Source organism: Anoplopoma fimbria, chromosome 17 (assembly GCF_027596085.1).
Source record: "Anoplopoma fimbria isolate UVic2021 breed Golden Eagle Sablefish chromosome 17, Afim_UVic_2022, whole genome shotgun sequence".
Taxonomy (NCBI): Eukaryota; Metazoa; Chordata; class Actinopteri; order Perciformes; family Anoplopomatidae; genus Anoplopoma; species Anoplopoma fimbria.
The window spans coordinates 8775190-8792126 of record NC_072465.1 but is presented as its reverse complement, the minus strand read 5'-3'; the positions used below and the strand labels follow the sequence as shown (position 1 = coordinate 8792126).

Here is a 16937-nt window from a genome sequence, read left to right as displayed (position 1 = left end):
TCACTCATAAACAGACTCAGATTATCTGAGAGGGGGAGCTGTTTGAACCAATTCCACAACTATCAATCACAACCACAATCACAACTATATTAAACTGAAGTACATATAAGAAAGGTAAGAAATAGTAGCAGCAGTTTAGACTTGCAGACCACCATCTTGCACCGTCAGTATTTCTTTTTAAACACATTTTAAATAACACAATCTTCTTTCGACATATTCAAATTTGAATTGATGAGCAACAAAAGGGTTTTGCTTATAAATCCTTAGTTGGTCTGCTATGACCAGTAGCTTATGGTGGCTAATGTTAGACAGGCGTTCACTGTCTTTATGGCTCTTCTATGACCCTCTCTACTTGTGCTACTGCTACACTATATATATATAGGTCTTAATTACATTATGCAAGCAAATAACTTAAAATATAGATATATAATTTGCTATAATAGGATGTTCATTAGGGTTGGGTAAATGTGACGTTAACTTACACGATAAACACAATGCGAAAGACTGCGATATTGCACCCAGGGATTTTTTAAGGTAGACTATCAATTAAAAATATCACTTTAAAATGTAACGGTGTTCAATACATAATCAATAAGATTTTTTTTTTTATTAAAGAAGTAATTTGTTGTATTTTAGCAGCATACTGAAAGCAGCAGAACTGAGTGCACTCTAATACCTTTTTACTTATCGCAAGTAATATCGCTGTATTCAACGTTATTGCATATTATCCTCATATTGTTCATGTTATGATGACATATTTTTCTCATTAAATTGTAAGCTGAAAAAGTAACTTGTTATAAAAGGGACAAGAGGAACTTTTTTTTAAATTCCAACAATAAAACCCACCATTTTATTTTTGTTATCAGTGGCAGCATTTTGCTTTCTTAACTTAAAAGTTTTCGTCTTTATCCAAGTAACCATGGGGCTCTCTGCACTCTTCAGCAGAAAATATACTCTAGTTTATGAAACCCTTCGCTTTTGCAGGTCCAACAAACACTTACACACAAACATATATTATATGAAGCATTATTTAAAATAAAAAAACTGGGGTCAAATGGGCGCAGCTATAGATTTCCTTTAGAAGTTACTTTCCTTGCCCATCGGTGGCACAGTTCAGACTGCTGGTCTGAAATTGCTGCCACCACTTGGCCTGGTTTCTGCATCAATTACACTTTAATTAATTCAATTTTATGGTCCAAACGGGCCAAGCCCTTGTTGTATCAGACAAGACTGCTCTTTACTGTCACGAATGCTGAGCACTCAGACATTTCTGGATTTAATCAAAGCGATCACTGGCCTAACTGAGTTCTCCTGCAGGAGGGGGTAAAAAAAATGGAGGGAAAAATGCACAGAGCACGCATTAATATTTCATCGCAGGTGGAAAGGATTATGAAAACAGAGAGAAAGAGCTCTGCAGCTCAAAAAGAAGAGCAGCCATCCACCATCTGACAGCCTTGGTTGCCTGGAAAGTACCATTATGTTGAGTGCTGCTCATAGAAACATAATTTTAAAGGAAAGTGATTTCAGAAGGGATTAAAGATCTGGCCTCAACGACACGTAGAGACGATTTGCTCATGAAAAGATCAATACAGACTTAAAGATCCTGTGTGGCAATAAGCCAGACTTAAAGACCTAGGCTGTATTCCGAACCGTCTGCAACATACTAGGAACGCAGTATGCAGTATACAGTATACAATACATACTACATGCTGCGTTCATCAGTAGTATGCAGTATGAAAAAGCTGAATTGATTTATTTCGCAGTATGCTCGGCCAGGCTTTAGCCTTGAGACGAGCTCTTAAAGCATTTTATGACTATTGCAATACTATCAAAAAATACAACTTATTGATTATTGACAATTTATTTTGCTCATGAATACTGCATGGTTTTAACAAGTCAGAACATTTTTTAGAATAGAATATTGATGAGTGGAGACTGTAAATATAAAAGAATCACTCCACAAAATGTGCTCAAATTGGTATTTCATGTACAGCAACAAAACAGTGGGACGCTAATCACACAAATATTAGAGAGTTAGTCTTATTGGTTTAAAACTAATATTGGAAAAGGGTCATGTTGTCTCAACAAGTATCCCTCCAGCTACGCCAGCCTGCGGTTGTGGAGCATTTCGACTCCAAAAAGGCAGATAACCGCAGTTCAGTCTAGAAATCATTTATATGTCAATTCGGCCATCAGTTTTTGTATAACTGCCAATAGATAAAATCTACACGGTTACACTTTGCATTGTGGGATACCGTAGGCGAGGTAGACAAGTCTGATGCTTGCTCTCCAAATCAGTCCAACATCCCAGCTTTTTTGGCATACTGTACACTTTGCTTTTGTCTGCATACTACACGCTACGTTTTGGCCAAATCTGTACGTACTGCTAGCATAGTATGCTGTTTCAAATTCTGCTCTAAAAGCTAATATTGCTGTCTCAGCTGCTCTGTGGTGAGTTATTTATAGCAACCCTGGACGGCAGCTGTGGTTAGCCGCTCTGTCCTGCTTCACACTCTGAGATGTGGTGTTAGATCAAATTGTTCTATGTGCCACAAATATCCAATTATTATCCATGGCTCATCGGTCTGGGGAAAACACTGAGTAGCTTCCTTACATCAACCCACCATTGCTTCACTTCCTCGACTGTTGCTCCTGTCACTACCTGCTGACTGGAGTGTTAGTCATACAGAGTTACACCTTAATGAGCATAGGCAGAGAGGTAAAACTTAGCTAAGAGCATATTTGAATTGCAAAGAGCTGTAGTAGAAAAGAAGACTAACACATTATTGTAGCAATGGTATGAGTCCATGAACATGATCTTGTTTTATCAGTCAGATACTTTAAATAGTTTACGTTGATAGCTTCCAGACAAAACTTGGACATTCAGACAAGCTTATCTGGTTAAACCCCTTTCACGAATTAAAACACCAACACTGCTGGATTTAATTATTTCTGTAAAACTGTGTTTTTTGTTCACTCATGTGAAGTCTTGTGTGTATTGTTCCATCTAAACAGCATCTTGAAATCTTTATCCTAAGAGCTGGATCACAAGATAGCGTCCAAACCATGGTTTGTTGGCGTTTTTGTTGGATAATTGATTGTCATGTTTGAAGACTTCAAGTTGAGGGCTACACCCCTCATACGTCTCATAAAACCCTTTATCAGACATGGAATAGTAACATTGTTGGCCTCATCTAACTGTAAAAGGGGAGCTCCACCCATTTAACACATCAAAGCCTGTTTACTACTGCCATAGTGAAAAATACTTGTATTCACATTTTGTTGCTCCAGAGGAATCTATGTGAAATCTGATAAATTGCCTTTTTTTTTTTTTTTTTTTTTTTTTTTACAAAAAACTGCCCATCATGACCTCAACAATATAAAGGAGTTATAAGGAGTTCATTGCTAAACGGTGGAGTATTCTTTTACCGTTATGGATTTTTGTAATTCAGACAGAAAGGTCGGTTAATGCAATGTTCAGTCATGAGATATCATTTACTGAAATTATTTTTTACCTATTATGCTATTCATTCAATTAATCATATAGATAGCACATTGTGCTGCCTTAAGGCCTGATCACAACCGCATTTAAGTTAACAGAACAGTTGGGAGAAAATAGAGAGAAAGAAGGACGCTATTTTGACTTGCTAGCAATATTTTGGCTGCCTAGCGGGTTAGCACACCAGCTACAGCAGTTCACCAGCTAGCCCTGCAAGTATAGTCACTTCTACTTCGTGAGCAGATTCTTTTCACTGTACCACTTTCTTATGTGACTTAATGCATTATGTCCAACAGTGCAAGAAAGCAAGAATGACAAGGAGTCACATGGAAACTCTTGTTGGTTCCTGTTTGCTCACATGTTGTATGTAGAGTGTTTTTCTAGATATTTATGCAGCTGGCATTGATGGAGAGCGCTACACATTATTGTCCCTAGCCTCAGTTTTCGGTTTTAAGCTTATAAAAATGTTCTGTTCTTTATCCTGTTGGTTGAGCGTCGCACACCACACAGCAGCTTTTAGGCATTTATCTGTTGTTTGCTGTCATGAGAACACGACAAATATATTCAAACTTCCAATCTGCACAGACATGCTATTAAAGCTATGTGGGTAATGGATTTAGAAGTATTTTTGTTATATTTTTTGAAATTGTCTTTACTTCCTGAAAGACATCAATCAAATGCTCTGACTCAATGCTCTTCTTTTGGGGCTAGTGATGCTAGCTACTTTCTTTGGGAAAGAGTGGGTCTGGGTTTTTTGGTTGGATCTTTTCTTTTTTTTTAAATCAAGTATACTCTTGCTGGTTTTTCTACAATGTTATAGACCCAAGCTTTAAATAATGCATACAACATATCTGCTTATCCTCCTTTATATTACTGGCCATCACATGACAAGATAAAGTAATAAACAATGGAGTTGCCCTTCTAAAAATAGCAGCCACACGTTCTCCTGAGAATTCAGGGCATTAATGCTTCCCTCTCACAGTTTCACAGAGGACCAGGCGGTCTGCAGTAAAATCTTAATCGCAGTGTTGTAAAGGAAGGTCTTCACATTGTCATTTTTATGTAACAATATCCTCAGATGAGGGGTACAAGCTGAGGGCGCCTGCATAAAAACATGGAACAGAGATGGAGATGGAGATTATCACCGTGTCCAACTCTCCAGAACAGCGCCGCAGGGCAGTGGGGACGGTCCAATCAGAGGGGAGCAGGGGAGAGAAGATGCAATCTCTCCATCGGCGGAGACCGGGACGGGGGGGAAAACAATCTGGGCTGTGACGTACATAGCCCATTGATTATGGCTGATGCTGCAGCATTTCGCCAATGCGAGCTATATTTAGAAACAGAGGGTTCCCTTCTGCTATCCCAGGGCCAGCCCACTGCTCTGCATTCTGCTGCTGCAGAGGACCGCGCTTAGGTAACGCAGATCAATGCAACATGCCATATACATTCGTGGACGTGTTGCATCACAGCACAAGTGGAAAGGGCTCTGCACAATGATTGTTACATGTACTGACTGTGAAAAGACATCGACCTTTGTTCACTTTGTGGTCTTTTGATGCACATTCGGGTCTATCGAAGTAAATGTAAGAAAGCTGAAAATTGAGTTTTCTAAATGTATCACTTGGATGTGATGATTAAAATGATTATTCCACAAGGTTAAAGTCACTGTCTCTTTTTGTACCATTGTGTCGAATGTACTATATGAAGGCGGTGTGTATTTCAGATCATCCAAAGAGCGTCACTGCAGTGCAGCAATGCGAAAACGTACACTATAAGTGAGGCTCTGTAGAAGAGCTCCTGCGAATCATGACAATGGTACTTTAATAGCCCACTCCTTCAGTAACTATTTTTTTCTCCACCTTACTGTTTAATTAAAAAAAGAATAAAAGCACCAGCGTGTAACATTGTAATGTACGTTTGTAAAGGGTTTCACTTTTAAAGTGCCTTTGCCAAGAAGTCCGTCTATCAGGTCCTGCAGAACCTTTTACATGTTGAAACTGGGGTCATCAAATGCCATTAAAACTAGAAAAGTGCACTCAGTGATGAGCTATCTTGTGTTTTTGGCAACCAGAAGTGACACTACGTACACGGCTCTGGTAGCTGCAGCGACCTATCAATCACATTAAGCCCGCCCTAAAGCATACTCCGATTTATTGTCTATTTAATTTTAAATGGACCATAATTTACTAAATGAACATCATGCTGTATTGAAGAAGACTTGAAACTAGAGATGGAGACCATAAACTCATGTTTACAATGTTTACTGACGTAATTAAAATCAGGTGAGAAGTAGAGTCGTTGGGTATGGAATGAATCTGCAGATGCTGCAGTTCAAAGTGAGACCAAGCTTTTATTTGGGTTACAGCCATACAAAGGCCAAAATCTGGCCTGCAACAGACTGGGTAAAGCATGTTTTCAGCCTAGCCGATTACCCAAAATGCCTTTTGCTACTGAAGCGGACAGACAGACGCATGCGTGCACGCACACACACACACAGAACCGAAAGCATGATCCTCCTGAAGGCTTATGTCTGGCGGCGATAACAAAGGTTGTAATCTACTGAATCTTTTTTTTAAAGCAATGCCGTCCAGTTTTAACCGACGGCTACACCGCTTTTCTGCTCTGCACTGTTGTCAGCTGCGCCAGCAACAAATCTCAAAACGGAAAGTAAAAGCAACAAGTCTGTGCCTCATAATATCATTGATTTTCTCTCCTGTGTTGACTCAGCAAAGACAAAAAATCATGTTGCCTGGCACGATTGCTGCCGCTCAGCACAGGAGTCAAGGTGAGAGTGACTGATTGTTCTCTGTCCATGATGAAGGCTGTTCTGTTCCTGATGTTGTACAGCTGCGCCTGCCCAAGGCCCCTTCACAGAACTCAAACACTCAGAAGGGACACAGCGTCCTAGCCACCTCCACAGACACGGCTCTGTTCCATTCAGCACGACTCAGTCAATGCGACACATTCTGTATGATTCATTTGGGGCGTGCAAACAACAATCGCTGGTACTGGATGGATGTTTAGAGAGCAGGGGGGGGGGTTCTTGTTGCTGTGTGAGGGGGGCTTGTCATGTCCTCTGGCGGGCCATGCGCTTGGCGGGACGGAGCTGCTGGCAGACGAGCACCCGGTGTCGTCACCCCAAAAACAATAGCATGCCTCAGCTGTCCACAGCTCTGAGTCAGTTCACCCCTTCCACTCTTGTCGGCCAGCCGGTGCTGCTGCTGCTGTCAGTCACGGGCCGAGCCGCAGAACAGCAAGTACCGGATAGACGGAGCCGGGCTAAAGACGGTAGCGTCTGGCTCAGCACCCCCCCCGAGGTGACATTCACACAAAAACTCTGCCTTTTCCCGTGCAGCATGGGACACTTGTGGCACAGAAAAATGAATTTATTCGACACTCTGGAATCTTAAGCATTCCACAAGAGAAAGCACAACATCATTTTTTTTCTTCTTTTCTTTCTGAAATAGCAAAAATCTGCTGAGCCTCAGTCACAGATTCAAGCCCTTTTACTACAGCTTTAAGTCAGTGTTTCGTTGGCTCCGTCGTGTGATACAGAGATCCCTGGAAATGACCAAACTATGTCCCCGCGTGTGATGTCGCCTACTTTGATTCTCTGCTGATGAGGTTTCTATGGGTGGCTATCTTTTTCGGTTCACCCACGGTGGCGATCCCTGCTAATGCTAACTATCAAATTCTTGGTGTTTAGCTAATAAGACCATAAAACGCATAACTTTCTGTGTGTCATGGACTGTTTCCTGAAAAGAAGCAACCAAACACTTGAAATTGAATTATTGGATTACTGGATTGTTTACAACAGTATAAATGTCAAATACCTGTTTCTGGACCCTGAGAGGTAGCACAGAAAGATGTGTAGTTACTGTTGTAAAGTTGTGATGGCTGTGATTAACCAGGTTTTTTTCACTAAAATAAAAAAGGTCCATCATTCAATGAAGCGAAAGAAAGTTAGGCCAGTAAGCCATTTTCACATGTCACAGTACTAAACACACAGGTTTAGATGACAGAATCAATGACAGCTAAATTCAATGTATCCGCTGCAGTTTCGGGGTCCTGGCTCACTGTCACGGCTTTTAGGCCATTTTTATAGCAGCCACTTTTGACATGTCATTGCTGCGTAAAAAACACAGGTGTAATTAATACTATTAAGACCTGTCACAATAGCTGCAGTGAAAAAGTCCTACTGGGACACATAGACCAGATTCATGGTTAATGTTATTGGCAACACCTGTGCATTTACTCTGACAGCTCAAGACAACTGCTGTTAAAAAGGACGAGGAAGATCGTTTCATTCAAAGAGGGAGTTATTCCTAGGCTAGTGTTATTCTACTTTTTTACTATTGTCAACAAATCTCATTCAAAGACACGACAGTTGTTCATTTTTGTTTTGTTTCTTATTTTTTTGATAGGCTTTGATACAACTGATCTTTCATCTCTGTAACATGCGCAGCACTTGTGGCCTAAACCCAGAAAAAAATAAAAATATATATATATATTTTGCATTATCGCTTGTAGAACAATACAAACAAATACATACATAAATAAATAAAGGAATGAATAAATATTTTAGTCCGTAGATCAGCACTTTTCAACCTTTCATCTATTTCATCTATTTTTTCTAAATAAGGTTAATCATTTCCTTAAAAAGATGGACACTGTAGTTATAAGCATACCTGTGTGGGACTATTTTAGCAGCAGATTAATACCCGTGTTCTGTAGTAGGGGATATTAAAGGCAGCAGAAGTGTGATTAAAAGAAAAAAAACTACAGTGTTGCGTGTTGCTCATTGATGCGTTTTTTAAAAGTTTGTTAAAGAATGAGATACATCAGGCACTGAAACACACACAATGGCTGTCAGCAGGACATATCGATTGTTGGCCTTGGTCTTTTCTTTTCTTTGGATTTGTTGACAATAAGAAGAATATATGATATTGTGTGCGTCTTTCTAAAAAATAACACAATACATTTCTAATTGATGTCTCTTTACTGAAGTGCAGTTAAGCATAGAGGCTCCAGTCAGAGAAGTAATCACTGCAGTAAAGTAACCCATTGAGCTGTACTGTATGACCAGCAGGGAACTTGGCTCAAGGCAACAGCAGCGCTGCTCTGACCTCTGTCCTTAACCAGCACCGTGTACACACTGTCCCAAACCCTGCGTCCCACTGTCCCATCACACATAATTGATCACTTCCTGTTGTGATTATATAAGGCTAATCAGTTTACATAAGCAGTATGTAGTGTTGTGTGATATAGCTTTGTCCCAATCTAAATCCCCCCTTGTAGATAACAGAGCCTCCAGCATCCCCTCTGGTATGTTCAGAGGTTCAGTAATTAAGTCCACGCTACATAACGCCTTTTGCTATTCCATGACTACCCGCTGGAATTCATCCAATGTCGACAGAGAAGCTCACATGTAACGAGGCATGTTCGGAGCAGCTTTAGCTTCATGATAACGTCACATACATCAGACGCATGCGTAGCTACTGCGGCTATCCAGATTGACAAGCAGCTGTGACATGCCTTGGGTGAGGGCGTAGGAAAACGGCACACATGGAGGAGCGCAATGCCAGGCTCTAAAATAAAGCTCACGGGAAGTGTTATTTAGCCTGTCAGAATGTCACCCTGCCTTACTCATCTCTTGCAGTTAAGTTGCAAAGTGGGGAGCAAAAGGCTTAGCTGGAAAATTAATTAGGCTCCTCATCAAACACTCGCCGCCCTGTTTCCCGCTCTCTGTGTGGTCGGACAGGAAATCGGGAACCAGCTCTCTTTCCCTCTCAGTTCAAAGTCTTCATCCCTCTAATTAGCCGCATTGACCCTTGGTGGCGCTGGGTATGTAATGAAACCACACCCGGGACACACGGGGGACCCATCTGCCTGGAGTTCATTGACTCCGACAGTGACCTTCATGCTGCACAAATTATGTAATAACCATGTCTACAGGAATGTTATTACAGATATCAATGGAACAGCAAATATTTATCAGATTCTAGTTAAAACTATATTCTATTTACATCCATACATTTAGCTTCCTATAAAGCTGATTATCATCCTCTCCTTCTGAACAATTCTACACAACAAAGTACAAATGTAGAGATGAATGAAGACGTTATACGTTTGTTTTACTCCAATTTTATACATAAAGTTTATTTTATGAAAGTTTTACTTTTTTATTGCAATAATTGCCTTCCTTACAGTATCGCAATATATCACAATATATTGAATCGTAACCCCTGTTCTATGATACGTATTGATTCTTGCCAATACACAACCCTAGATATTATATTCAGTTTGATGTGTTTAAGCGTTATTAATTCATAAATAAATAATTACATTTGCATTTCAATTATGCACTAAAATTCAAAAGTAAATTTGTCAATTATTCATTTCCATATTCTGTGTTTAAATAATGACCTATATATTGTAGAAACTTTTTTGTGGCATAACTGAGGAATCATTAAACACTGTATTTTAAAAAAAACATTAAATGTACTGCAGTATGGTGCTTAAGTACAGTTTTGAGTTACTTGTGCCATACATGAGTATTTTCCCTTTTCGGCTACTTTATACTTCCACTCCATGACATTCCAAAGGACTTTAATGTACCTTTTACTAAACAACTCAACAGACAATCTTAATTTAACTTGAGAGTAAAATAAATATGTGTGAGCATGAACGAACCAGTGAAGGAAACCATCTGTGATGAAATGTCACTTTCTGGAGCTGCTCCATGGCTGACAGAAGACAAACTGACTATCGCTTGTTTTATATTTAAATGACTTTGATTTCTCACTGATGACTCTGACACCTCTCCAGCACCAACTGTGGCAATCTGAGGAAAAATCACATGGGTATGAACTACAAAGTCTGTTATTCCTTGTTGATGGGTGTGTTGGGTTAATATGGAGACTCTATTGTGACCATCGGCACATAGTATTCCCTTCATGCCTCGGCGTGATGACATTTGTACAGTAGTGAGCCCGATCCGGTCCTAAGCAGAGAAAATGGGCCTCGAATCAGTTTAAGTGGCTGAAACGTGGACCTGTGAGAAAGTAAAGAATCAAGTGATTTATAAATGGGCAGTGGAAAAATGTAGTAATCTCTTATAAATTTGTAATAAATAAGTGTTCTGCTTTGTTTTCCCAAGATGCACTGCACAGTTATTCATCGAGAATGATGATTTTTCATCTGTGTCTTATTAAGAATATTAAAACATGTTGGAAAAAAGCAATTTTGGACCCGTGCCAGAAGTTGAGAAAAACCAAGACACAAGGAGGTTATTAACTGCCATTTATCCATCTCTTATCTGAGCTTTGCTTGCTTTGCTAAGTGATGTTAGCTAATGCTAATGCTTACATACTGTAGACAAGAAATGCTTTAGAAGCCTCCTTGTTGTTTTCAATCAATTTCAACCTGTCCTAATTGTTGTTTTTTGGCCACTTTGGGCAGTGCAACAAGCTATATTATTCACAATAGCAAACACTTGCTACACAACCAGCAGACACCGAGCAAAACTTTAATTAATTTGGACTTTTGGTGTCAGGCCACATGGCATATGTAAGGCCAATATTTACCCTCCTTTGAGACCACTCCTAACATCACACATTTGATCTGATAAAGAATCAGAGCAGCTTTAAAAAAAAAAAAAAAAAAAAAAAAAATACCATTTGCATCAATAATTTGAGTATTACAATCCTCTCAATAAGAAGTGGTGATGGTGTCGAATTGTACCAAATAGTGTCCGGCAACAACATAACATCCCACAACAAAATAAGTTGCTGTCAATATGGAATAAGTGTTAGTCTGCAAACTATTGGATCAACTGTTTGAGCAAAATACAAAAGTAGCCATCGCGGGTACATCATACAAAAAGCAAAATATCATACCGAGAAATGTCAGAACATGCTGTATGAAATTGGCTCAACCAACGTACATATCTCACTGCAGCAGACTATTTAGTATATGAATTACATAAATGCATATGTTTCACTGCTAAGTCCCTATCACAAAATACACAAATACATATCATAATGGGCTCGTAATGCCGGATTCATGTCTCACTGTTTCAGATGCCGTTATGTTTTTATTACGTTCTTGTGATGTAAATTTGTCCAATAACTTTTCCAACAAGCTGAATTTTGTCAAAAGGCCTACCAGCTATTTTGAGCGTCAACCTCAGGTTAAAGCATTCTGCAACAATCGGTACACAGTGAAGTGTTAACATTTAGCTAACAGGCTTCTATCACAGCGGCCTGTTTCAACAAAGGTATAAAAGGCAAGAAAATGTGTTTATCGTCTGCAGAGGAGAAAGTGCAGACTGCAACAAAAGCACACTCCGTGAGTCCAAATAGTCAATTCACTGACAAGATGTCAGTTTCCATATTGATTTCAAAATTATTTTTCTTGTTTTTAAAGCACTTTGTGGTCTTGCGACGGCACATATGTCTCACATGGTTACCTGGTGTATAAACCAGTGTGGCTCCGCAGGTCCTCTGGCTCAATACTGTTAGATGTTCCAAAGTGCAGGACGAAAAAGTTTGGATTCATTCTTTTAGCGATTATGATCCGAGCCACTGGAACAGTCTGCCTCAGGATCTGAGAGCTGCTGGAAGTGTTGAAGTCTTTAATTGTAAACGTACAACCTGCCTTTACAGCCAGGTCTTTGACTAAGAATGGTCTGTAGACATATTTTTAGACATTAAAGACATCTTATAATTATATTAGATTTTTTTTTAAATTATTTTATTCACTTATTTTATTAGATTTAAGTTGAAAATGTTTATTGTTTATTTTATTTCTCCCTCATTTTATTTTATTTAAGTTGTTTTATTTTATTCTATGGTATTAATCTAGTTTTTATTTAATGCTGTTTTACTACAATTACTGTTATTATAGCTTTTCAATCTCTTTTGTTACATTTTTATTGTCTCTCGTGCATTGGTCTCAAATTGTTAAATTGCTAAATTTCTTTTGTTTTCATGGCCCACACTTGTATTCTCTTATTCTTTGACTTGTCAGTCATCTTGTGAAGGCCTTTGAACTGCACTAACCTGTATGAAAGGTTCTTTACGAATAAAGTTTGATTGATTGATTGAAAAGAGCTGCTTTTATACTATAGGCACTATTGTAGCATTTCCACTGCAAGGTAGGTGAGGGCTCTACTCAATTCAATTAGCTCTTTTCTGGTTTTCCATTAGCAAAAGTTGTAAATAGTACCTGATATCTGGTACTTTCTTTAATACCACTTTGGTTAAGGTTCCGAGGGGGTACTACCCGCTGTGGAAAATGAAATAGAGAAAACTAGTGGTACCAAAAGTGAGTCAAGCATTGCATTAGCCTGCCAGCACACCCTACTGCTGTATTATTCCCTAAAATCCAAACCTGATTTGACTGTTAATCCTGTTAAAGTCCCCATAATACCAGCCTATGGCCTTTTACGTAACACGACAAATACGATTATATTGCATTCCTGCACTGCCTTTCAGATCGACCACTTGACCCAGAAAAAGCTTCAGAGAGAAACCTTTGTTGTGACTCTTAAAACTGATACATTTTCTGCAACTTACCAATTATTACTCTAGGCTGCAGTTAACGGCTGAATTGCATTTTAGATAACATGCATCGAATTGTTATTTGGAGAGAAAGCAATGTCATTGAGGATTTAAAGATGACACGATAAATGTGAGAGACTGAGGCTGATACGATGGATACAATGCATTGATTAGTTCCCTTTTCTTATCCTCAGATAACTCACCATCATTGAGACGGCTTACTGCATTGTACTGTACTATACTGTGATTAGGTGTGCTAATATGTATCCTGCATCAATATAATACAATAAATATTAACAGCACCACAGAATACAGCCTGAATCAACACTTATGCATTGTTTTAAAGGTGCCCGTGGAGTTTTCTTGTCAACAAACAATAGTTTTGTGTACGATTTTATGTAAAGGTTTGAAACATTCATTGTTTACATCCATGTTTACAAGCTTCTTCTTTCCTGCCTTTGTAAGCACATTGCAATAATTCTTGGCGTGACTTCATCATGTATTGCATCATTCACGCGTGTCCTCATTCGTGTGCACAAACAAAACGGGAAACCTCTCATAGATAAACTGCTTCAGCTGTTGCAGGGCTGTTGACATGGAATTAGGGCTGTAAAGTCCTAGTCGATGACTTATTGGTCATACGTTCTGGGTCGACCAAAATTCTGATTGGTCGATTTTTTGCCGTGTTAATTTCATAAAGTCGTCATCAGGAGGAAAGTACCAAGTGCTAATGGGGGTGTTTTCAGAGCCCTGTTTCACAGAAAACAGCCTGTCTTCAGAGAACACCCCCTTGTTTTCACTATTTTGGATTAGCCCAACCCACTAGAGACAGGTAGATTGAAGAAGGTCCATGTTATTCAACGTCCGGTGGTTTAATTGCTGAATATTTATTTTTATTTTGAGCGTTTCATTTAAGTTTCATTTGAGTCCTCCTCCTCTACCATCCATGTCAAAGACATCGGCAGTGTGGCAGAATTTTTCCAAAATAGATGGCGGGAAAAAAGTCGAATGTAAAATTTGCAAACAACAGTTTGCATATCACAGCTCGACTACAAACATGGCGTATCATCTAAAAACGGTAATATTTCAATATTATAGCCTATTAATATCATATTAAACATATTTCAATATTTTAGTCTAATAATCGTTTATTCGTTTTATAACTGCAGGATCCCTCCGATACACCCAGACCACGCTGGATGTTAAGCCTCCTCTATCATCCAAACGCAAACATGATATCACAGAAGGAATTGTCAATTGCTCAGGATATGAGGCCCATTGGTGGAGTTTATTGCTAAATAACGAACTTTTATGGTTCCCTTTTATTATTGTGCACATTTATTTCTATTTATTGGATTTGTTTTTTTGTTTTTTTTTTGCCTAATGCGCAATTGCGCCGTGCCCACTGTTTGTAGGCTATTGTTTTGAGCCTTTGCTTTATTTTTGGTACATGATCTGGGATGTTTAATAAAGATAATTTTCCCTGAATTGCCTTTTGTGTTTAATTGCCTTCTTGTGCTGATATCAGTATATATTTTCGGTAATCATGGGCTATTATATTGCGCAGATGCACGTGATGCCTCCGCCCCCCATTAGTCGATTTTTAGTCGAAATTTCAGGGTTTATGACCAAGAAGGACCATGGAATGCTAGAATGGGCAAGCTCTACTGCCAGCAGGAGAATACTTCCTAGAATTTTGAGTGAACTATGACCAGGACCAGGCTGCAACCTCCGGGTCTTAAAGTGAAACCAGCATTCTCTCTCCGGACAATCAGGAAGCCACAAAAAGTCTGATTGTATAGAAGTCTATGAGAAAATGACTTCTAACTTGATTTATTCCCTCAGTAAACATTGTAAACATGAGTTTATGGTCTCAATCTCTAGTATCAAGTCTTCTTCAATACAGCATGATGTTCATTTAGTAAATTATGGTCCATTTAGATAAAATAGATCATTAAGTAGGGTATGCTTTAGGGCGTGGCTACCTTGTGATTGACAGGTCGCTACCACAGCGTTGTCCAGTTTGGGAGTTGTCCTTAAGAACTTAAACCCTTTCACAGTGTGTTTTAAGTTTATGAAAGTCAAATGTGTTTCAGTGTTCGGTTGTGTTCCACCCTCTCCTGTCACTTCTGGTTTATGAAAACCAAGATGGCAAAAGCCAAAAAAACAAAATTTGCAAGGGCCTCCACGGCTGTCGAAAATGACGATCTGATATTCATCCTGAAAAAAAGAGCAAGTTTGAGTATCGACTTTGGCAGTTTATCTTTATGACACCGTGTTCTAACACCCCGTTTTGAGCTGAACTTTTTTCCTGTACTTACACCGCTGTGATTGGTTTGAAGAAATACAAATAAACCAGGGCTTTTTTTTCCTCCTCGATACCAGAAAGATAATGTGTTTAGCCCGACCTTTTTCTAGTGCTGACACAGTGCTTAAAAAAAACAGGTCTGGCTATATGAGAGTAGGTAAGGACCAACAATATTCACCCCAGACAGTGAGACATTTCTTTGGGAACATTGTGCGCCATGTATAGAGACCCTCCACAGCATCTCTGCACATCAAAACATATTTCATATTTCTACAGTCAAAGCCTTTGTGAGAGATGAGCCTTTGTTAGAGGATGGTGAAAGTGATGTTGAGTGATGAAAGGGACATACATGAGGCGGAGGAGGGTGGGTGTTGCGGGGGCTGACGGAGGAGTGGGGGTGGGGGTGGGGGGAGCTGATGGCGGGCTGATCTGGGTCCACACAGAGCGACTCACTTGGCCAGCTTGGTCTCTATCTGCTGCCGGATTTCCTGCCGCTCCTGGTCGCTGCGCACGGGGAAGATGTTGCGGTCCTCCAGCTCCTGCTTGCTGGGCCGGTTCCGAAGCTTCACGGCCAGCAGCTCCTTCCTCACCCTGCGTGGGAGGGTCCCTGTGGCGGTGGAGCACGAGATTAAGGTCAGTGGCGCCGCAGTGGTTCTCCAGCTAAACCCTGCTGAACTGATGCCAATCGCCACACGCCGTGCTTTTGGGCTTTCTCAGAATACCAACACCTTATTAATTAAATACCTACATACATACTTGTTACAAGAAGAGTATGCACATAGTCATGAATGAATTACACAATCTTGTAACATACAAGCAGAAACTTCTAACGTTAAAACTGATATCAATTTTAAATATTCAGAATTTAGCGGATACACCTTTGACAAATTTAAATTTTCTTTTTTTTTTCTGATCCATCTCCACCACTAATTTGCATTCCTGTCCCTGCAGCCATCAGATATTTGCATCGCGTCACGCTCATGCCGGTAGCGTGCACGTCTGTCACGTCCATCATAACTCCACAGTCTACCATTCTCATATTTTCTCTCCCTCCAAGGTCACAGACATGTTAAACCGCAGGCCGCTGTGCACCACTGACCCACATGAATGGCCAAGAATTAGGACACCGGAGCAGATGTTGACGGGCGGCTGAACTTAACACCGGTAAGCCCGCTACTCCTCAACGCCATAAATCTCCCTGTCATGCTCTCACTGTAAACAAACATCGGCAGAGATTACGCCGACTCATTGACCGGCGACAGGTTCTCCCAGATTTTGTCGGCTTCGAACAAATATAAGCGGCACATAATGGCAGAGCAAATTACTGTCTACTGTCAGTGGACCCACCGGAGATGACGGAGTCGTTCCAGCTGTCCTGGTCGCTCAGGTACTCGTCCAGACGCCAGTTCTCTTTGTTCTCGTCCGACTCCTTCTTGCTCTCCGACTCCCCGGCGGGCTCCCTCTCTGTGCTGGACGTGCGGGACAGACGGCCGTCCAGCCGACGTTTGAAAGGGGAGCGCGCCTCTTTTGACTGGAAACTGAACTCACACATCATAAGAAAAGCCTG

The 16937-nt window shown here is 40.1% G+C and overlaps 1 protein-coding gene across 3 annotated transcripts in view; it reads right to left on the bottom strand.

Moving 5' to 3' along the window:
• The window catches only part of phactr3b (phosphatase and actin regulator 3b), a 51471-nt gene that overhangs the window by 12252 nt on the left and 22282 nt on the right, over positions 1 to 16937 (bottom strand). For 2 of the 3 annotated variants that reach the window (XM_054616976.1, XM_054616977.1), the window contains exons 7-8: positions 16718 to 16908; positions 15824 to 15977 (exon numbers count right to left, since the gene is read on the bottom strand). In XM_054616976.1, coding sequence (XP_054472951.1) covers positions 15824 to 15977; positions 16718 to 16908 — 345 coding nt within the window. Of the gene's footprint in view, positions 1 to 14940; positions 15283 to 15823; positions 15978 to 16717; positions 16909 to 16937 lie in introns of those variants that run through there. The other variant, XM_054616978.1, reaches the window with a different exon arrangement.